At 43.5% G+C, this 23635-nt stretch overlaps 1 protein-coding gene across 1 annotated transcript in view; it reads right to left on the bottom strand.

Annotated features, from left to right (window-relative positions):
• Positions 1-23635, bottom strand: part of FARP2 (FERM, ARH/RhoGEF and pleckstrin domain protein 2) — an 86571-nt gene that overhangs the window by 40083 nt on the left and 22853 nt on the right. Inside the window, 6 exon segments of the mRNA XM_023740857.1 lie at positions 888-1035; positions 2191-2305; positions 4141-4259; positions 10836-10914; positions 13131-13173; positions 13994-14098. Coding sequence (XP_023596625.1) covers positions 888-1035; positions 2191-2305; positions 4141-4259; positions 10836-10914; positions 13131-13173; positions 13994-14098 — 609 coding nt within the window.

Here is a 23635-nt window from a genome sequence, read left to right as displayed (position 1 = left end):
GGAGCAGACCCTTGTGCTGTAAACAGCATCACTGGGGCAGCTGATGACATTGACTGGGGCCTCACGGTGAAGGGTATGTTCTCTGTACTATTCTTGCAACTTTTCTGTAAGTTAGAAATTGTTCAAATAAAAATGTTTTTAGTTATTGAAACATATGTCTAGCATTTACTCTTCAACTCTCTTGATTATCATCACCATTGACTCTTTTCTGACAACTTGAGACGGGAGACAGCAAGGTAACTAACGCTTTTCCCTTCAAAGATATTAAAAACAAAACAAAACACTAAAACTCTTTGATCATAAAAAGTAATGAAGTACACTGATACACGCTACAACAGGGATGAACCTTGAAGACATTATCTAAATGAAAGAATTCAGACAGAAAAGGCCACATATTGTATGATTCCACTCACGGGCCAACCCACAGAGACAGAGAGTAGATTAGCGGTCGTCAGGGCTTGGGGGGATGGGGAGTGACTGCTAACAGGTACAGTGTTTTTGGGTAGGGTGATGAAAATGTTCTGGAACGAGACTGTGATAGCTGCACAACTCTGCGAACACACTAAAAACTGGATAGACACTTGAGAATGGTCAATCTGTGGTGTGTGCACGGCAGAGGGGTGGGCGGCCCTGGGGATGTGCGCTCCGTGACAGCGAGGACAGTCACACAGGCTACAGGAGGGACGAGAAAGAACTTCTCTACTGAGTGAGGCATCGATCAGAGACATGTAAATTCCTCCTCCAAATCCAAGACCTTATTCATGAGAATAAAAACTTACCAACTTACATATCTATAAACAACAAGTCAGAGTAGACAACACCCGACACTCTCCCCACCCAGGTATGGCAGCCAGCTCAGCTGACCCTCCTTGCCACCGCCAGCCTACCTGGAATACGAGGACACCCATGTGGGAAACAGCCAGGTTAATCTTGGTTCCCTCCCTGTCAGAAGCCACGTGAAACCTGATGCCATACATTTCCAACTTCCGAGCAATTTCCAGCACCTGGAAATCTGACTCAGCAGGCGTCTGGCCCCTGCAATGAAAGCAGAATGACCCCATCACAGAGAGAACCTGATCCCTGAGAGAGCCAAAGGTATCACAGATGTGATCCGGGACACAGACAAACGGAACAAACCACCAACAGAGGAAAGCTTTGTTTTTAGAGGGTCGGTAGTTCACTGTCCCTAAGTTCATTTATCTGCTACACAAACAACAGCCCACAAACAGCGATCCATCAGCTGTGTTGAGGGTATGGGGGATGGCTGTCAGTGAATCTCAGGAGAGCCTCATCTTTGTGACGTTACATTATACAATAAGCTTGCTTCTCAACAAGCCACCAGGGAAGGACAGGCAGAGTCACCAGAGGAACCTGCATCCTGTGGTGATACGGATGTCATGAGCACCTATGCCACAGGCCACCAACCACGGCCTCTGAGCCCCATATGGCCCTCCCTGCTTCTTTTCTGTTGCCTCAGTCACTTCAGTCCTCCTCCTCCATCCCTCCTCCTCCTCCTCCAGCTCCCTTTCTTCCTCTTCCTCCAACTCCCCTCTTCCTCCAGCTCCCCCTCCTCCTCTTCCTCCAACCCCCCTCCTCCTCTTCCTCCAACACCCCTACTCCTCCAGTTCACCCCTCCTCCTCTTCCTCCAGCCACCCCCAGCCTCCTCCTTCATCCCCCGCTCCGGCCTCCCTCCTCTGAGTCTCCTTCACTGCAATCCAGAGAACATAGGACCATCACATTTTGGACATGAACATGTAACAAGTCACAGAACATGGCTGCCAGGAGGAATAGCAACTCTCTTGATGTAGGTAGACACTGTTAACTCCAACACAGGCATTTCTTCCATTCCACTCCAGAACTACTCTTGTTCCTACTATGTAGTTACTTGGACAATACTACTTCTTACATACTTTAGTGAGAAACGGCTCGTGGACGTGTAAAGGGCTGCTGCAAACAGCCACCGCGATTCTGCTCCTGGGGATCACGTCCTCAGGTCCCCCCTGTCTTTTCTAGCCGTCTCTAAAGTGGTGTGGCAGCAACGGGGCAGCTCGTGTCCCGAGACCAGGGAGCAGGGGTGTCACTTTAGCCAGCCCTGCAGAAGCCCAGCATCAGCCCTCCAGCCACCTCATCCCCTTGGTCCAGTCATGACCGCAGCGACAGTGTGCCTGCCGCGGACTCGATGGACTCACGTGTGCTTCTGATGGAACTCCAGCACCTTCTCCAGGAAGCGCGCCTGCTCAGGCAGGTACTCGCTGACTCTGAGGTGCTCTCGGTCCAGAGTTTCGTCATAGTCTCCTATCTCCGCTGAGGTGGATAATAAAGTTAGTAATTCTAATGTTTGAGTAAAATATAGGCATCTGTACATGCAGGTGCACAAGCAAAAGTAAAAAAATTATCCTGGATGTATACTAAAATAATATATCTCTAAAAATCCAAGATTTTCTATTTTATTTTTGCACATAGTTTCTGCTGTTAAAAAGGCAATTAAGTGTGACACGAAGGCAAGCGTTGCGGATTTTTCTGATTCTGAAGGACAAAGCCTGGGAGCGACTCCGGGAGGCAGACTGAGCCTCGAGTCTAACATGAGTACTGACTTACTGTTTCAGTATGCACTTCACACGCGAGCTGTCTCAGGATCACAACCAGGATAATGCACTTTGTTTCAGGATAATGTGTTTTAAATCATTTTTTCCCTTCAGGGCCTCTCAAATTTCTTTAGAAACAACATCTCTTTCTAATTTCCTCAGTGAGATGGACTGACAAGTGGCTGCAACAATGGGCTCAAGCATAGCAATGACTGTGAGGATGGCGCAGGAGCGGGCGTGTTTCGTTCTGTGGTACACGGGGTCGCTGTGAGTCGGAACCGACTCCACGGCACCTAACAACAACAACAAGGCTGCAAATGTTTTAAAAACTGTAGTAAAGCTCAACAATTTTAAGCCTTTCTTTAACAAAATTTTTAAAATTGTTTGAGAATTTTTTAAAACAAATTTAGCTTTTTTTGCTTTGGAACAACCTCAAATCCATGGAGAAGTGGCAAGCACACAAGCCCCATGGAGCCGTCTGTGAGTAAGCTTCAGGGTGCTCCCTGGGCACCCGTGGCACCTGCACGACTCACACAGGCTGGCGGGCAGCTCCCTGCTTGCGCTTCGGTCCCACCCTGCTTCTCCTCCTGCTCAGTGATGCTCTCTACAGCAGCGGGGCTGGTGCCAACCCCACCCTCTCTCAGCTGTCCTGTCTCCTCTGTCTGAGCAGCACCGTTAAGGGGAAGGTTACAGCTGGAAAAGCCACTGTAACACAGAGTCCAGCTAAAGCAAACTGACCCGCTGGACCCTCCCTGGGGCACCACCCGCAGCAGCTCCGGAGGACACACTGCAAAGCCGCCTGCCTACCTGGGAACCCTCAGGTCAAGTGAGAAAAATCTATGTGGTGGCCGTTAGCAAGCCCCACATAGCAGGATGGGGCCTGGGATGACATCTGCTACCGAAGAGGGTGTATCAGGGCAACAATTCCTGAAAATCCCTGACACTTTCTGTACCACACTTCTGCACTGAGATGTCAGAACCGCTAGCTCTACGACTCTAGACATGTGGTTCAGCCTCCAGCCTGGAGCCAGGTGGGCCTTCTCACTGCTGATTCCCACAGCGGTGGCTTCCTGACGCCAGCGAGGCACCCTGCCTTCCGAACCTCCTCTGCTTACATGCCTATCAGCTTATTTGTGAAAGAAGTCCTCACACACTTCTGAGCCATCTGTCACTCTGTCTGGGGCACTAAGGGCCGCTTTCTCTTTCCTTCCAGGTCTGATGCTGAGCTAGTCAGAGAGGACACAGCTCTCCCCAGGGAGGCCTGCGGGGTGTGTGGAGCCTCGGTCTGAGTCTGGTCAGAGACTGAAGATGGACTGCTGGGGACATGCACACCCCAGAGACCCCAAACAATGGACATGGCTGCAGACTTTGGCCTCCGCCTCCTCTCCTAGTGGAGGTGTTTGCCAGGAAGAGCTCCATTTCACAGAAATGCATCTTAGGCTTATCAGAAACACCTGCGAGCAGAAGTGCCCTGTCTTTGACCTGCTCTCAACTCCGTATGCCCTGTGCCGACTACAGGGGTCCCCATCAGCATGCTGGGGCCCAGGACATCACCGTGCCGCAGGAGATACTGACACTGCAGGAGATGAGACGCGAGGAGAGCTGCAGTGGTGTCGCTGCAGGTCAGCCGCCCCTCCAGCAAGTCCCTCTTGAGTTGCAGGGCAAATAGGTACCTGGAGGGGTTGAAAGCAGGACAGAGGTCAGCTCCAATGCTGACAGTCCTCCAGAGCAGGACTACAATGGGCCCCAAGACAGGCCAGCGCCCAGGGAGCACAGTGGCCTGAATGCACAGTCACAAAAGGCCTTTCATGCAACAGCAGCTACCAACCAAAGGTCAGATGACAGACCATTTCAGCAGAGCTGAGTCACACACATCAGATAACGCACACAAAGTGCTCAGCACACAAGAAGCACTCAAATGCTAACAATAAAAAATAGAAGACAGTCTTTCCATGCATACCATATTCCCACATCATTATTCTGTCAGCAGCAACACCTCTAAGGAGGAAGTTCATAAACTATTATTATTTCTGTTACACCTACAAAACTGGACTCACAATTTTGGAAGAAATAGCATAAATACCCAACTAAGACACAGTTTAAAATGTGGCTATAAAATTTTTAAACAGATTGATAATATTTGGTCTTGGCTAGGATCTGAGCAACAGGCACTCATGAATACCACTGGGGAGAAAGTAACTAAAGGCAATTTGAAAACACTTATATATTCATTTATTCGATCAACAAATAATTATTGAGCCTTTTTATGCTCCAGGTACTGTTCTTGGAGCTGGAAACAGAGTGGTGGACGAGACAGACTCCCTGCCCTCCTTGGAGTTTACACACTAGTGCAAGCTACTAACATTTTAGGACATTCTCTTGAAATTTAAAATGTGAGTACCCTTTAACTTCGTAATTCCACTTCTATGAATCTTTCCTGCAGAAATAGTCCCTTGAGTTCACAAAGATATGTGGACAAAAATGTTTATTTGTAGTATTATAACAGAGATAAATTAGAAATAATCTAAATATGCATTAATAGGGGAATAATTAAATAAATTAGGGGATAGCCACATATACTAATATGGAAAGATGCCCATGGCATGTTGTTAAATGGGAGGAAGATGAACCTATAGTTCAATATGTACAGTTTGATACTGTTTTATAAAATAATGATTTCTTTAAAACCCTATGTCTGTGTGTCCATTGCTGTGGATTCATCTGGAATACATACTCCCGGCTGTTAAGGGCAGGTGTGTAGACAGTGAAGGGGAATTTTCACTGTTTATAGTTTTATTTTTAAGTTTTAATTTTACCATAAACATGTACTTTTTCATTAAAAAAAAAAGGAACTTCCAACATAAAAATGAAGAGGGGTTAACTATAAAACTGACTCCCCAGAACAAGTCCTAAGACTTGAATTCAGGAACCTGGATTGAGTAATGCTCCTGATTCCCCACCATTTCCCAGGTACATGTATTTAAAAGTGAATCCCTCAAAAGGAACCTTTTCCTAAACGTAAGGCATTTCCAACACTCTAGGATAAACTGTGTCCACTCATAAAGGCATGTTTAATGCCCCTGGCTTTCAGTCTCCTCACCTGTAAGGAAAGGCTGAACTGATGTGCTCACTACATCCCCTTTGGCTGACACACTATGGTTCCGTGGTGTCCAAACAACCCGCAGAGACCTTTTAAAGAAAGGCTCACAGACATCTATGACCCACTTCTAGATCCATTTTTAGCCTGGGAGGCTAAAAAGTTATTCTCATACCGTCTCAACAACTACAACCAAAACAGCCTCATAGTTCTCTTCTATCTTCTTTCTGACCTTGGGTTTTGGGTTGGTTTTAGGTTGCTTTGTTAGAAAATTGATACATGCAGGAGTATGTAAAAATATAAAGAAAAAAACTTCCATAATCATATTGACAAGACGAAACACTGTTAAATTTTCTTTCAACTACGTTTGCAAAGAATCTATCTTGAATCCAAAATAGTAGCACAAAAGAACTCACCTAAATATTTCTGCTCCATGTATCTGTAAGGACACTTTGATGCTTAGACCTTCTTCCAGCTAAATATATTTTGCTGATAAGGAAGTAAACATATACTCAAAAGTTCCTAAGAACTTTGTTAGTGGAGAAATCTATGTTCATTGGGAGACTATTAGTTCAATATTACCCTAACATCTCATTTTTTATTCTCTGATTTTTACCACAAACCTTTCTTCCAAATCCTACTTGCATTTGTTTATGTGCAAGAGTCAACAGTCAAAATGTTTCTTTTAACTGTTGTTGTTAGGTGCCATCAAGTTGCTTCTGACTCAGAACGTCCCTAAGTACAACAGAACGAAACACTTGAGGTCCTGCACCTTCCTCTCAATCGTTCCTATGCTTGAGTCCACCGTTGGCGCCACTGTGTCAATCCACCTCGTTGAGGGTGTTCCTCTTTTTCGCTGACCCTCTACTTAGCCAACCGTGATATCCTTCTCCACGGACTGGTCCCTCTTAATAACATGTCCAAAGTACGTGAGATGAAGTCTTGCCATCCTAGCTTCTAAGGAGCATTCTGGCTGTACTTCTTCAAAGACAGATTTGTTCATTCTTCTGGCAGTCCACGGTATATTCAATATTCTTCACAAACATCATAATTCAAAAGCATCAATTCTTCTTCAGTCTTCCTTATTCATTGTCCAGCTTTCACATGTATATAAGGCGACTGAAAGTATCACGGCTTGGGTTAGGTGCACCTTAGTCCTCAAAGTGACATCTTTGCTTTTCAACATTTTAAAGAGGTCTTTTGCAGTAGATTTGCCCAGTGTAACACGTCGTTTGATTTCTTGACTGCTGCTTCCAAGGGCGTTGATTTTCCTTTTTTTATGTTGAAGTGTAATCTATACTGAAGGCTGTAGTCTTTGATCTTCATCATAAGTGCTTCAAGTCCTCTTCACTTTCAGCAAGCAAGGTTGTGTCATCTGCATACAGTAGATTGTTAATGAGTCTTCCTCCAATCCTGATGCCCCCTTCTTCTTCATATAGTCCAGTTTCTAGGATTATTTGCTCAGAATACAGACTGAATAAGAATGGCAAAAGGATACAACCCTGATGTAGACCCTTTCTGATTCTAAACCACACAGTATCCCTCTGTTCTGTTCAAACTACTGTCTCTTAGTCTATGTACAGGTTCCTCATGAGGGCAATTAAGTGTTCTGGAATTTCCATTCTTCGCAATGGTGTCCATAATTTGTTAAGATCCACAAAGTCGAATGCCTTTGCATAGTCACTGAAACACAGGTAAACATCTCTTGTATTCTCTGCTTTCAGCCAAAATCCATCTGACATCAGCAATGATATCCCTCATTTCACATCCTCTTCTGAATCCAGCTTGAACTTCTGGCAGTTCCCTGTTGATGTACTGTTGTAACTGCTTTTGAATGATCTTCAGAAAAATTCACTTGTGTGTGATATTAATGACACTGTTTGATAATTACCACATTCTGTTGGATCACTTTTCTTTGGAATGGGCACAAACATGGATCTCTTCCAGTTGGTTGGCCAAGAAGCTGTCTTCCAAATTTCTTGACATAGATGAGCGAGCACCTCCAGCACTGCATGATGTTCGTTGAAACATCTCAATTGGTATTCCATCAATTCCTGAAGTCTTGTTTTTTGTCATTCCCTTCGATGCAGCTTGGACTTCCTCCTTCAGTACCATCGGTTCTTGATCATATCCTGCCTCCTGAAGTGGCTGAACGCTGACCAATTCTTTTTGGGACAGTGATTCTGTGTATTCTTTCCATCTTCTTTTGATGCCTCCTGTGTGTTCAACATTTTCCCCATAGAATCCTTCAATATTGCAGCTTAAGGCTTGAATTTTTTCTTCAGTACTGTCAGTTTGAGAAATACCAAGCATGTTCTTCCCTTTTGGTTTTCTAACTCCAGGTCTTTGCATATGTCATTATAATACTTTACTCTGTCTTCTTGAGCCATCTTTTGAAATCTTCGGTTCAATTCTTTTACTTCATCATTTCTTCTATTTGCTTTAGCTACTCGACCTTCAAAAGCAAGTTTCAGAATCTCTTCTGACATCCATTTTGGTCTTTTCTTTCTTCCCTGTCTGTTTAATAACCTTTTGCTTTCTTCATGTATTATGTCCTTGATGTCATTCCACAACTCGTCTGGTCTTCGGTCATTAGTGTTCATTGCATCATATGTATTCTTGATATGGTCTCTAAATTCAGGTGCAATATTGTCAAGGTCATATTTTGGCTCTCGTGGACTTGCTCTAATTTTCTTCAGCTTCAACTTGAACTTGCATATGAGCAATTGATGGTCTGTTCCTCATGTTGGCCCCTGGCCTTGTTCTGACTGATGATATTGAGTTTCTCCATTATCTCTTTCCACAGATGTAGTCAATTTGATTCCTGTGTACTCCATCTGGCGCGGTCCACATGTACAGTCACTGTTTATGTTGTTGAAAAAAGGTATTTGCAATGAGTAAGTCATTGGTCTTGCAAAATTCTATCATGTGATCTCTGTTGTTGTTTCTATCACCAAAGCCATATTTTCCTACTACTGATCCTTCTTTGTTTCCAACTTTTGCATTCCAATCACCAGTAATTATGAATGCATCTTGGTTGCATGTTTGATCAATTTCCAACTGCAGAAGTTGGTAAAAATCTTCAATTTCTTTATCTTTGGCATTAGCAGTTGGTGTGTAAATTTGAATAATTAGGCATGTGGATATTATCCCATCACTGACAGTGTGTACTTCAGGACGGATCTTGAAATGTTCTTTTTGACAATGAATGCGACGCCATTCCTTTTGTCACTCCCAGCAGAGTAGACCATATGACTGTCTGATTAAATGGCCAATACCAGTCCATTTCAGTTCAATAATGCCTAGGATATCGACGTTTATGTGATCCATTTCATTTTTGATGACTTCCAGTTTTCCTAGATTCATACTTTGTACATTCCATGTTCTGATTATTAACGGATGTTTGCAGCTATTTCTTCTCATTTTGAGTCATGCCACATCAGCAAATGAAGGGCCCAAAAGCTGGACTCCATTCAACCTGAGGGGCTCATCTTCCAGCACTATACCAGACAATGTTCCATGCTGCTATTCATAAGGTTTTCACCGGTCAATTTTTTCAGAAGTAGACTACCAGGTCCTCCTTCCTAGTCAGTCTTAGTCTGGAAGCTCTGCTGAAACCTGTCCACCATAGGTGACCCTGCTGGTATTTGAAATACCAGTGGCATAGCTTCCAACACCACAGCAACACACAGCCACCACAGTACAACAAACCGACAGTTGCATGGGGTTCCTTTTTTTTTTTTTTTAATTGTGCTTTAGGTGAAAGTTTACGGCTCAAGTTAATTTCTCATACAAAATTTATATACATATTGTTATGTGACACTAGCTGTAATCCCTGTAACGTGACAGCACACTGTCCCCTTCCACCCCGGGTTTCCTGTGTCCATTCAACCAGCTCCTGTCCCTTTCTGCCTTCTCATCCTGCCTTTGGACAGGAGCCGCCCATTTAGTCTCATGTATCTGCTTGAATGAAGAAGCACACTCTTCATGAGTATTATTTTATGTCTCATAGTCCAGTCTAATTTTTGTCTGAAGAGTTGGCTTCGGGAATGGTGTTAGTTCTGGGTTAACAGAGAGTCCGGGGGCCATTTCTTCTGGGGTTCCTCCAGTCTCAGTCAGACCATTAAGTCTGGTCTTCTTACTAGAATTTAATTTCTGCACCCTAGCTTTCTCCCGCTCCATCAAGGACTCTCTGCTGTGTTCCCTGTCAGGGCGGTCATTGATGGTAGCCAGGCACCATCTAGTTCTTCTGGTCTCAGGCTGATGGAGTCTCTGGTTTATGTGGCCCCTTTTGTCTCTAGGGCTAATATTTTCCTTGTGTCTTTGGTGTTCTTCATTCTCCTTTGCTCCAGGTGGGTTGGGACCAACTGATGCATCTTAGGTGGCCACTCGCTAGCTTTTAAGACCCCAGACGCCACTCACCAAAGTGGGATGCAGAACTTTTTTTTTTTTTTATATTTTATTGTACTTCAGGTGAAGGCTTACAGAACAAATAGTTTCTCACGAAACAGTAGTACACATGTTGTTCTATGACATTGGTTAACAACCCCACAACATATTAACCCTCTAACTTCTCAACCTTTTTTTTTTTGGTGAATACACATAGCCAAAGATACACTGTTTCAAAAATTTCTACATGCACAGTTCAGTGACATTGACTACACTCTTCCAATTGTGCTGTTATTCTCACTTATGATGAAGGCTTACAGAACAAAATAGTTTCTCATTTAACAGTTACTACAAATGTTGCCCTATGACAATGGTTAACAATCTCACAACACATCAACACTATCCTTTCTCAAACTTGGGTTCCCTATCACCAGCTTCCTTGTCCCCGCAGAACTTTTTTTAATAAACTTTGTTATGCCAATTGACCTAGATGTCCCCTGAAACCATGGTTCCCAGACCCCAACCCCTACTACACTGTCCCTCAGTGTTTGGTTGTGTTCAGGAAACTTCTTAGCTTTTGGTTTAGTCTGCATGGCGTTCTTTTAACTACTATATGTTTACTAAAATTTTTAAGTGTACAAGAGGCTCATTCATTCTTTCAGCAAGCACACCCTGAGCATCTGATAAGCCAGGCATTGTGGGCAATACCAGATGGCTATAAGATCCCTGTGCATGCAACCTCGGCTCAGGATGCACTCTCTACCTTGTATATTCTTCTTGCAACTGGCCCGGGTCAGGTGGGAAAAACTTCACAGATAGATGAAACAATGCATTCTTTGGCCCTAGAACAACAAAAAATTTAAACTTCACAAATAAAGTCAATCTGTATACTTAACTCATTCCATACATCATAGTGTAATTAAGCTAGTGCTTTTGAATGGACCATTAAAGCAAATCTTTTCAAGTAAGATATTAAGGTATTTCCTATACATGAAATATCAGTTCAAAGTACCAATCACAGATATCAAAGAAAAATATAAAACCTTCTGTATTAAGCAGTGTGGTGCAATGGATTGCTTTTGTGTGGCCTTTCTCACCATGGTCTTCTAACTCCCACCCAAGTGACTGTGTGAGACTGTGTACATAGGGTAATTGTAACCTACCAGAGGGATTGGTCAGTTTTGCCATCCCACTGGGCTTGAGGTGAGCCATTCCAGAGGTGGGAGAGAGACAATCCCACCACCACCTCTGTCTGGAACCAGCAGACAGAGACAGAGAGAGAAGGCTCAAGAAGCGGTAGCAGAGAAATGATGGCAGGAGATGGCGTGGTGGGCTTCCTGGCCCACGGAGTGAGAAAGCTGAGTGCCTTTCGGCAGGAGAACTGGTGGCAGAGTAGAGTGCCTCTGGGCACTTATTGGTAGAGCTAAAAGAGATTAGTAACACTAATCGAGTAGGGCAGAGACTGAGGGCCAGAGAGGTGTGCCTGTGAGCATGACTAGGAAGAGGCTGTCCTGATGGAAGAACTGTATCCTGAGTGTTCCGGAACCTGAATTGTAACCTGTTACTTCCCTAATAAACCCCATAATCGTGAGTATTGTCTGTGAGTTCTGCATGGCCACTGCAATGAATTATCGAATCCAGCAGAGAAGTATGGAGCACCGTGGGAGGGACGGTTGGTGTCAGAATTGGTAAAGGTGGCAGAGTTTGACCTCTGCCTCATAGGAATCAGCCTTGGGCTGTTGATCTGGATTCTCCTTCCCCCTTGTGAGGTTAGAAGTGGTCAGACACCACCCCCACGCCATTTTTAGAAGCAGACAATATTATTTAAGAAAACCCTAAAAACAAGTAGAAAATTGCACATAAAAATTTTAAAATACATTCTTGTTTATATTTTTCATAGACTTTATTTTTAGAACAGTTTTAGGTATACAGAAAAATTGTACAGAAAGTACAGAGAGTTCCCATATACTCCTCTGCACATGGTTTCCCCCATTGTTAACATCTTGTGTTCCTGTGGTATACCTGCTACAACTGATGAACAGATAACGATGCACTATTATTAAGTAAAGTCTATAGTTTACCTTAGGGTTCACTCTTAGTGTTGTACAGTCCTGTGGGTTTTGACAAATGCATAATGTCATGTGTCCACCATTACAGCATCATACAGAATAGTTTCACTGCTCTAAGAATGCCCTGTGCTCTATTCCTGTTCATTATTTAGGATTAAAAACTAATAAATATAAAGCATTTATACTATTAGTAGTAGTAATAATAAAGACTGTTTTTGAAATCCTCATATATTTTAGTATATATGGTATACTGTATACTGTTCTAGCATACTGAACTAGAACAATCTGATTACTGTAAAGAAAAGGCATAAAATTCATTAGCTGATCTGAATATCTTAGCTTTATTGAAATTTTATAATAACTCAGCCATGTAATTTTCAAAAGAAGAAAAAGGGAGCTATTTTGCTAAAGTGCATGGCACCTGAAATGGTTGTAGCTTTATCGGTGCCCAATAAACCACTTCTATAATTCCCTTACCCCTCAACTTAGTGCTAAAAAGTTACAGGTGAATGCCGGCAACTAGAGCTTCCTCCTATAAGGACTAAGAAGCATTACTATAGGTCATTATTTAAAAAATTTAACAGAGAATAACAAAAATAGTTATGTTTACATTACAATTATGTTTATAACTACAGAACAGTATTAACCATTTTATTAAAAATGTTACTTAAAAGAGGACTCTAAATGCCTTTTCATAACCTGAGGAAAAATCATACACTAACTTTTGCATATGGGGGAAATATTAACCTGATACCAAACAGCATATCCAGGTAGCATTAGAACCACCTGAGGTAAATTTATTGCCCTCCTCCTATCGTAGTTCAAAACAAAACAGCAAAGTGACGTCCCAATTTACCTGCTGTTGGTGAGTACCTCATTCTTATCCCCCAGAGTGGTTTAATGAACACGTGGACATACCTCGGATCTGAACATTCAAGAACAAAACAACTTAAGTGAACAGAATTTTGAAGTTTTTCAAAAGTACTCACTTCGTACTTGCCTAATGATGGGTTTCATAGGTTCAAGCCAGATCTAAAGAGGATTTAAGAAAAGAGATCAAGTCCATTAAAAAATCTCTATTTAACAAACATCATAAAATACAAAAATATTTCTAATTTAGAGAAATGTTTGCTGCGGGAACACTCCAGCCCTCACCCCGCTCTCCTACGCAGAGCAGCGGCCTTAGGAAGCAGTGAGACCCCCAATGCTGGGTCACAGCACTGCCACGACTCACACAGAGGCATGGTTATGGTGCCAGAGTGGGCACCAATAATTATTCTAATATTTGGGGTAGACTGCATTTGTGAAGAACTGACGAGTGGCTATTGCACAGAGGGGGCGCTGCGTGCTACAGCAGGGCCACACGGGGAGACAGCTCTGCGAGGGTTTCTGAGCGCCAGACGGAGCCCAACGTGCTCACACACTCTGAACCAGAATAAAAATTCAAGTTCTGCACTTGGTAAGGCTACATCCTACTGCTGTAAGACAAGCATCGCCAACCTAGCGGAAGAGTTTGTTCAAAGTCCTCTTTCAGTAATTACCACGCAGGAGCACTACTGGTTGCTTTTATCACTTATGAAGAAAGGGTATCTCTGGCACATGTGTTGATGGACAGGCAGATTTAGGGAGGATGTGAATTCAGCTTTAGAGAAAGGCAAATATATTCCCTACATCTATAAATAAAATGTTTCAATATTGGCTTTGACAGTAAATGGCACGCCAGGTACAAAGCCCCCTCCTTCCTTCCTTCCGTGATCACAGGTTCTGACGGCTCTCTGTGCACGTATGCATCTACACACTCTACAACATCTCTACACCTGCTTCTAAAGCAAAGAGAAGCAGCCTCACGTACCCAGCAGGACTGGACGTTTTGGAACTCTAGCCCGAAGTAGTCAGACTCTATCAAGTTCAGATGCTTCCACACTTGAGTCAGTAACAGCTGGCCATTGCACTTAGGCTACGAAAGACAGGTGAGAAAAAGCACTGTGAGGGATAAAGGACTTCAAACAAACAACAACGGCTTATGAAAACTGCGGTATAAACCTACTTTCCACACATAAAACCTTATTATATTTAATTTTTTGCTTCTCTTCCAGGGTACAAATGATATTTATAAATGATCACAAAGCAAACAGATGAGTCTGAGGCATTCATGATAAAAAATGGATACCAAAATAAACAATGCTCAAAAATTCCTTCAATTTTACATTATTAGTGTGTTTTTAGTCTTATTTCTCTGGAACTTTAGGCTATAGAAACCATTTTTGGTTTTGGTTAACATTTTATCAAATCATTTTAATACTTACCAGAAAAGTGAGTCTCATACACATCTACGTTTACCCAGGAATTACAGTGGTACATTTCCCCTTAGCCCGCTAAGTCAGTCTACAGATCCTAGGCTACTCTAACTAATGTGTCAGAGGGATTCTTGAGGAATGTGACAGGCTGATTCTAAAAAACATGCAAAGATGGCCAAGAAAATTCTGGAAAACACAATAGGGGAGGATTGGCCTTATCAGATATGAATTTTGTTTTTCCTTTTGTTGTTGTGCTTTAAATGAAAGTTTACTATTCAAGCTCGTCTCCCATACAAAAATTTATACAGACCTTGTTATGTGACCCTAGTTGCTCTCCCTATACTGTGACAGCACACTCTTCCTTTCCACCCCAGACTTCCCATGTCCATTCAACCAGATCCTGACCCTCTCTGCCTTCTCATCTCGCCTCTGGACAGGAGCTACCCATTTAGTCTCATGTATCTACTTGAGCTAAGAAGCACACTCTTCACAAGTATCATTTTATGTCCATAGTCCAGTCTAATCTTTGTCTGAAGAGTTGGCCTCAGGAATGGTTTTAGTTTTGGGGTAACAGAGAGTCTGGGGGCCATGTCTTCCAGGGTCTCTCCAGTCTCAGTCAAACCATGAAGTTTGGTCTTTTTACTAGATTTGAATTCTGCACCCCACTTTTCTCCTGCTCTGTCAGGGACTCTCTGTGGTGTTCCCTGTCAGGGCAGTCATTGGTGGTAGCCAGGCACCATCTAGTTCTGGTCTCAGGCTGATGCAGTCTCTGGTTTACGTGGCCCTTTCTGTCTCTTGGGCTAATATTTTCCTTGTATCTTTGATGTTCTTCATTCTCCTTTACTCCAGGTGAGTTGGGACCAATTGATGCATCCTAGACGGCTGCTCACTAGCTTTTAAGACCCCAGACGCCACTCACCAAAGTGGGATGCAGAACATTTTCTTAATAAGCTTTGTTACGCCAATTGACCTAGATGTCCCCTGAAACCATGGTCCCCAGATCCCTGCCCCTGCTACTCTGTCCCTCGAAGTGTTTGGCTGTATTCGGGAAACTTCTTAGCTTTGGTTTAGTACAATTGTACTGACTTCCCCTATAGTGTGTGCTGTCCTTCCCTTTGCCTAAGATAATTCTTGTCTACTATTTAGTTAGTGAATACCCCTTTCCCTCCCTCCCCACCCTCATAACCATCAAAGAATGTTTTCTTCTGTGTTTAAACCTTTAGATATGAAAATTACTGAAAAACTACATTAATTAGAAAGTTTGGTGCCAGTGCATGTTGACACAGACAAATCAATGACTAGGAGGTGAAGAAATATACCCAAAATATATAAAATATATATATAAAATATTGAAGTATCTGATAAAAACGATGCTTCAATCAGTGTGGGGAAAACAGATTATTCACACTTCACAGCACAAAAAAACTCAAGATGAACAAAATATTTAAACATACAGAAATCTATCACTAAAACACTGCAATGAGGCTGTTTTGTCTTGTACTCCGGGCAGGGAGAAGGCCGTTCTTAGCACATTCCAGAAGCTGCGAGTCCTACCAGGAGGCCCGACAGATGGGACATGAAAAGGCAGAACACGTCTTCATGAAGAGAAACACTGAAGTCATTGGACTTCTTCAAAGACAAACGGGGGAAGTATTTGCAACTCACAGCACAGGCTAATTGCTTTAGAACATACCACACCCTAAAATCAGTAAGTAAAAAGATGAAGAACTAAATGGAAAAACGAGCAAAAAGAAGGCTGCTGACAAAAACAGAAACATAATTGTCCCCTGGGCACATAAAAAGGCTCCCTCCACTCGTGTTAGAGACTCATGTTAGTGGATCCCACCGGGACACCACTCCTCACCCGGCAGACGGCAGCACTCACAAGACTGGAAAGCTGGCGTGTTGGAGCGTGGGAACAAGTGTGCTCACGGCTCGGGGGGCGAGGGGAAGGCGAGCTGGTGCAGTGTCGGGGAGGCCAAGCTGGTACTGCCTCTCAAAAGTTTGAATGTGCACACATGATCTTAACAATTCCATGTCTACGATTTAGTCTACAGAAATGTTTCACACGTGTAAAACGATGCTGTAAAAGTGTACTGTTATTGCAATGCTTGTGATAGCAAAAGATTAACACTACCCTAAACCTACTTGCATAGGACAGACTTAACTATGGTGTGTCCATACCACAGTGGTATGAATGGAATGGAACAGAAGGGAACTCTATGCAGTGGTTAGGAAGACCAAGGCTGCTCACTCCATGCTAAAACGGAAAGGCCTCCAAGACATTTTGTTAAGAGAAAAGAGCAAGGCACAGAGCAGTGTGGGTGCCACCACCTGTGTGGGAAAAAATACACATAAAAAAACCAGTTGCACTGAGTTGACTCTGACTCATGGCGACCCCATGTGTATCAGAGTAGAAGTGTGCTCCGTAGGGTTTTCAAAGGCTGTGATCATTCGGAAGTAGACGATTAGCCTTTCTTCTGAGGCAGTTCAGATTTTAGCTAAATATAAGGAAGCACTGATGGTCGAGATTATGAAATATAAAATAAGTCACAGAGGTATATGTTTCTTGCCCTATGACCTTTTCATGTGTTGCCTAATCACCTCCCACATGGCATAACAACCATGTGACCTGAGGGTTAGTCATTCTCTGCTCACACTGGAAGAGGAGCCAGGTATCTTCTCAGGGGACCTCCCAGCTCTTTGGTTTTATCACAAAGAACATTCTCGCACATAGTTGTTGGCACTCAGGCTGTGGAACTGGGCTGGCCTGGGCTGGAATCCTGGCTTTCTGCTCACTGGGACTGCAGGGTCTGGCTTTCTCACCTGAACAATAAATGCCACGCTTACCCTGAGAGGCTCCAGTAAGGGTGTACTGATCGAATGTGTGGAGACAGCCAGCACACGCCTGGCCCACGGTGGCTCCATGTCCAAAGCTGCTGCCCACAGATCATCCCAGCACCACCAGAAGATATACCCCAGCTGCGCACGGAGGGCACATGCCCTCTGGGGAAGGGCAGGTAAAGATCTCCTCAAACCAAAAACCAAACCTGTTGCCTTTGAGTCGATTCCAACTCCTACTGACCCTACAGGACAGAGGAGAACTGCCCCATAGCATTTCCAAGGAGCAGCTGGTGGATTCGAACTGCTGACCTTTTGGTTACCAGCCGTAGCTCTTAACCACTGTGCCACTAGGGCCCCAAGATTTTCTTAGTAACTTCTAAAAAGAGGATTTAGTTTCATCTACCTAGAATAAGACCAACAACAGGTGAGACGAGGGCCCCTTCATTCTATGACAGGAGCACATAGCTCCTCAAAATGGCACCCACTAATTAATCTATTTCTCCTGCCACCATGTAAGTAAAACGTGAAAACTCACTATTTTTTCCATAACGTGTTTTAAAGATACCAAACATTACTTGCCAAAACAATTTTCTCAGGGGTCCAGCCCCTTCCCTTTTCTGGCCAACCATGACCAGGATGGTAAACGTTACCATCAGCTGTCTTCTCAGCGTCACGTCTCTCTTTCCCATGACCATTTCTACCCTTTCACATCTCCTCCACTGAAAACTCACCTTCTGGTCATAAAAATATAGAATTACCATCAGTTGGGCTACAATGTCCACCCCATTGTCCCAAAGACACAAATGATCAGAAGGAACAAGGATCTCTCTCTTAACTAACATGGAAAGATTGCACCTCATTCCAAAGTCACTTAAAGCACCATATCAGCAAGAGATATTAAAAAAATGGAAGAAAAAACATACCTGCATCGCAACCTGCTTCCCCCAGAAATAAACAGGCCCACACATCAGACCTGGGCTTCAAACACTGGGCGGGAGGAGAAACACTGATAAGAATATAATATGCAAAATGTAGGTTAAAAAACAAAACTTTTTGTTCAAGGTTTCCATCTTTCCTGTTGGTCATGGTGTTAAACTCCTTCTCCAAGTTTGGACATAAGGCATATTGTTAAAAACTCACATCTACAAAAGTACCATTAAAGATTTGGTCTTGACGAAAATAGGCTACAAAAGTTTGGTCAACAAAGTACGTCTTTATTCTTTGTCTGAAGCACTGTGGGAAAACTCTTCTCGAAACGGCTTGATTTCCTCCTTCAGTTTGTTTGTTTCATGTACCCATTTCCAGATCATCTGCCAAATTATAACTCCTCCATCTATCTTGATGCCTACGCCTATTATAAAATTCATATCTCTACTGCTAGCGTCATTACTTAAGATTTTTCTTGTCTAGCAATGAGCTCAACCCCAAATTTCCCTTTAGAATATTATACTGTGCATTGAAAATAATCTCGAGGGCCCACAGGAAACTGAAACTGCATTCATTCTGGATTTTTCAAAAGGTCACCAACATTTCTGATAGACATTTCACTCTCACTCTGGCACACTTTCAAATCTGAGGTTCTCACATATTCCGAAAACACTGTACACAAAAGTTCTATTCCAAACTGTACTAAGAGCCATAAGGACTAGTATTATGTCTCAGAGCATAGAAACGTGACTGCTGCTTTTGCTTATCAGGGAAGGGATTCTGTATTGTACGGGGGAAGTGTCATGTTCTTAGACTAGAGGTTGTCTTGTACATAAATAATTCCCACAAGAAGTGGGCATAAATTGAGCCTACACATCAATGGATCCACTGGTGCCCTAGCTCTTTCTAAAACAGTTTCTCTCAAACTTCTGAAGAAAACAATATAACTGAAAATCTCAAAATTTGAATCTCTTAATGTAGGAGTGCCGGTTATCAATTTATTGCCTCTCCACTCCAAATCCACCCGTCTTTACCCTGCTTCGTGTGGAGCCAGACCCTGTAAACATTTCTCCGGCTTGTCAATAGATGACACTGGGGGGAAACTGCAAGACGGGGCTCCTTTGTCTGCTTCTGGGCTTTTGGCTTTCTTGCTGCTACCGTGTGGCTGCCAGCAGGTGGCTTCCTTGCCAGTGGTGTGCAGAAGACCCAGCAGCTCCCATCCCAGGGAGCTTTGCCGGCCCTCCAGTGGGCAGCTGCCTTCCTGCCAGCCATTCCTGTGATACCTCAGTGAACTTCCCACCATCCAGTGGCTGAACCTCAGCCTTGGGGGAGCAGGTCTCTTCCAGGTGTGTTCTTTCCTGGGGTACTCTCTCTCAGCCCTAGAGGTGGTACTGCTCCCTACATCTGCTATTCTTGTATTCTTTAGAGTCTTCCTCACCACCTCCAGCCTCCATTAGTAGTTAGTCCCATTACTAGTTAATAATTGTGTCTATTTAATTCTCTCCATTCAAATTACTGGTGCAGTTTCCATCTCCTGCCCGGCCCCCACCTAATTCAGTGCCACATTCTGGAATATGCCCATGGACTGTACAGCCCTCACATCTTTAGCCTGGAAAGAAGAGTTCTGAAACTGAGGAGAAAAAAAGCTAAGTCTCTAGTAAGTAGTCCACCTGCAATTTGTCCACGCTCAGGCGGTGAGCACAACTATGGCAACATAACGACAGCACCAAGCTCAGGGTGACCAGATGAGGCTTGAAAGTGGGAGCATTATTAGAGGTTCACACAGGCATCTGTTCAGCTAGTTCCCTACTTGACTCCCCAAGTTCACCAGCAGAAGAAACACTGTGCTTTCAAGTGGCTCTCCCAGGTGGGGAAGGGGGACGGCAGCCCGAGAACAGGAACCTGAATTGAGCTTCCATGTGGAGATGCCAGTGGAAACGCAAGGAGGCTGGGCTGTGAGCACAGAGACGGATGCGAGACACCCCCACGTGGAGGAGTACAGCTAGTCTCCCCCATGAAAGCAAGGGCACCTCAAAAAGGACACATACCCAAGTGAACCAGACTCGACGACAACAGGTTTTTTTTGTTTAATTAATGTAGTGCTGACATTAATAAAAAAATTATAGGAGGTAAAAAAAAAAAAAAGAGAGAGAGAGATAGCTAAAAACACATTACTAATCAGAAGCGAAGAGTCTCACAAACAGTTAAGTGCTTGGCTGCTATCCAAAAGGTTGGTGGTTGGAATCCACCAAGGCACCTTGTAAGAAAGGCCTGGCAATCTAATTCCGAAAAATCAACCACTGAAGACCCTACGGAGCACAGTTCTATTCTGACACACACCTGGGGTTGCCATGAAGCAGAATTGACTCAAGGGTAACTGTTCTTTCTTTTGGCAATGGGAAGCTACTTTCTCAGTGCTTAAGAATTAAATGAATAAAAACAGTGACATGGATTATGTGTGTGCGCGCATGTACACAAGTCATAAACAAGTGCCTTAAAATGTCTGGAAGTATTAAAAAGATGCTATGACCAAAATGCTGAAGAGGTTATTTCTGGGTGGGGAAGAACAGGTAACTGTAATGTTTTTCTCTGGACTCTTTTGCACTGATGGTGAGCATGCATTATTTTTATAATCAAAAAATATTTAAAAATCTTTCTAGAATGGAATAAAAACAAACACAACCCCAAACCACTATTTTTTTTAATGCAGTTAAAAAACCACCTGACTTGAATAATTAAAAATAGCAGCATAAATTTTAAACTGAGGAAAATTCACATCAATTCAGGAACTTCAGCTTTTTTTCATTACTTCCTTTATAGTGATGATCTTCTAAAACTAGCTTTCCCTTCTCTAGTGCTGTTAGTTCTCCAAATTTAATCTCATTAAAGAAATAAAAATTGAAGATTTATTACAAAATCCTGTGTGCACAGCAACAGTTTAACAAGGCCTCCCAAGACATCTATTTTTATACTTTATGTTAACATGCTAACAAGTTAAATTTTATGATATTAGGATTTAGGTATAATTTACAATTTCATTTGTTAATATAATTTGCATTTAGCTTATGTTTCTATTATTTTATGTTGTTTTAAAAGATGTAAAGTTGATATACATTAAAGCCAGAACAGTTATAGAGCTGAATACCCTTGATTTGACATGAGTTTGCTTTAAAAGAGCTCACTCCGTATTTCTAGCATGTATGTTTCAACATATTTTCTAGGAGTACAGCAATGTCTAGGGCCTTACGGTCATTTTTGAGTTGTTTTGAGTGGAAATCACTTTAATAGATAAAAAACGGCTTTTCTTCTGCTAAAAAATATCTGACTTTACCAGTTTCTAATATTAACACACACAAAAAGCATACATGGCCACATACTAGTAAGGAATAAACAAATCCAAAAAGTGTAATTATGATGAAACATTAAAAACCCAAAACCCATTGCCATCAATTTGACTCCAACTCATAGCAACCCTAAGGGACAGAGTAGAACTGCCCCACAGGGTTTCCAAGGCTGTACAACTTTACAGAAAGGGACTACCACATTTTTCTCCCATGGAGCGGCTGGTGGGTTCGGACCGCTGACCTTTCAGTTAGCAGCTGAGAGTTTAACCACTATGCCACCAAGGCCTCTTGATGACCATCTAAAAATAGATTAAGAAGGAATATATTTTTCATAATCACAAACATGACATTTATTTTAGAAAAAAAATTTAGATTCATCAAAAAGTTTATGACAGAGTCTAAAACTGAAGCTTTTGGAAAAGGTGTTCGTTCAAGGGCAAGTGTTTAAGATAGTGGACTTAGGAGGAAAATATTTATGATTTTCACTGTCATCAGAAAAAGTCTTCAAGTAGGAACTGTGATCCTCTCTGCCACTGTGACAAAATGAAGCTGTTCTCTAAAGTATAAAATTATACACGTAAAGCATAACAGATGTACACAGAACATTCCGGAGCATTCCAATCACAACAAGTTGGAAGCACCTAAACATTTTTTTTCACATTTCTCTTTTAGTGACTAGTTAAAATCTCTCTAAAAATAAGCTCGTGATGACTGCGACCCTGGAGAAGAGGGCTAGTTAGGGGCCACAGAGCCTGGTCTCCTACATTTGGAGGCGTGACATGAGTTAGTATGATAATGGCACTACAGCTTCAGAAGAGCACTAAGCCAGCACCTCGGCGAGGTCACAGAATGGCAGCCCCACATGCTGCACTGTGCCCAGGCCTCTGGCTGCCAGCTCGAGAACACGCCACCAGCATGCCCCTCAGCCAGCGCAGCGCCGTGTGGACCCGCCACGTGGATGCCAAGGAAGCATCAAAAACTCAACATGTCCCCAAAGACCTCCCGATCACCTGCCCAAAGTGGCTCTCACGGGGCTACTGGTGTCAGGAAACGCCACACACTGGCGTCACCTGGACCTCTGGTTATCTCTAAGACCCCGCCCGCATCTACTGCAGCGGCAAGCTCCACCCTCAAAACATTTCCAGTACACGGTCACTTCTCCCACCCTGTCCAACAGCCCGTCCAACGGCTTCCCATCCTGCCCCAGCCTGGTTTTGATGCGAGGAGTGTTCACCTCAACTAGACCAGGCCACTGCTCCAAGGCCCCCGGTGGAGTTCTGCCTCATTTAGGGTAAAGGCACCATCGTGGTCCCCTCAAGACTCTGCACTAGCTGCTCCCTGAGACGAGAGCCCCCCATCCCCATCCTCCCTACTCCCCTCCCTGTCATTTCTCTCCTAGCACTCTCAGCACTACTCGCTTTTCTTCTCGCCCCACTTTAGAATACAGGCACTAAGAGGGCAGAGACCGCCGTCCCCACTGGTCACGCTGTACCACCAGCTCCTAAGGCAGTGCCTGGTGCACGGGATGCTCAGGGAACACAGCTGAACCCAAGAGTCACTGAGACGGTCAGCACGCTCAACCTGCACCCACAGCCCGTTTCTGAGGCTGAGCTCTTGCGTGTGCTCTGAACCTTTTCTGTCCTTTTCCTCATTGTGTGGTGTAGGTGTGAGTCATGAGCCCTCGCCCAGACCCCTGGTGGGGCACAGAATGCTCCTGCTGTTTGGGGGTATAATCTGGCAACACCGTCAAAGACCTCAAAACTCTGTGTACACACTCTGGGATTCAGGACCTCCTTACCCAAAGGAAACAAGAATGTGTGCAAAGATTTATTGCAGAGAAAAACTGAAGACACAAAATCATTAGCCATTAAACATTTCTGAAGACCAATTACACAGAAAAATGTTCACAACAATGTTCAGCACCTCCGTGAGGTCACAGAACGGCAGGCCAGCACGCTGCACAGTGCCCAGGCCTCTGGCTGCCGGGTGGAGAGAAAGACTACAGAAATGTGCATGCCCATGCCATACGTGAGGCGATAAGGGCCAGGGTGGCGTTCAGAGAAGCAGGAATGGTGTTCTGTC

Source organism: Trichechus manatus, unplaced genomic scaffold (assembly GCF_000243295.1).
Source record: "Trichechus manatus latirostris isolate Lorelei unplaced genomic scaffold, TriManLat1.0 scaffold00165, whole genome shotgun sequence".
Taxonomy (NCBI): domain Eukaryota; kingdom Metazoa; phylum Chordata; class Mammalia; order Sirenia; family Trichechidae; genus Trichechus; species Trichechus manatus.
This window is presented reverse-complemented; position numbering and strand designations above follow the sequence as displayed.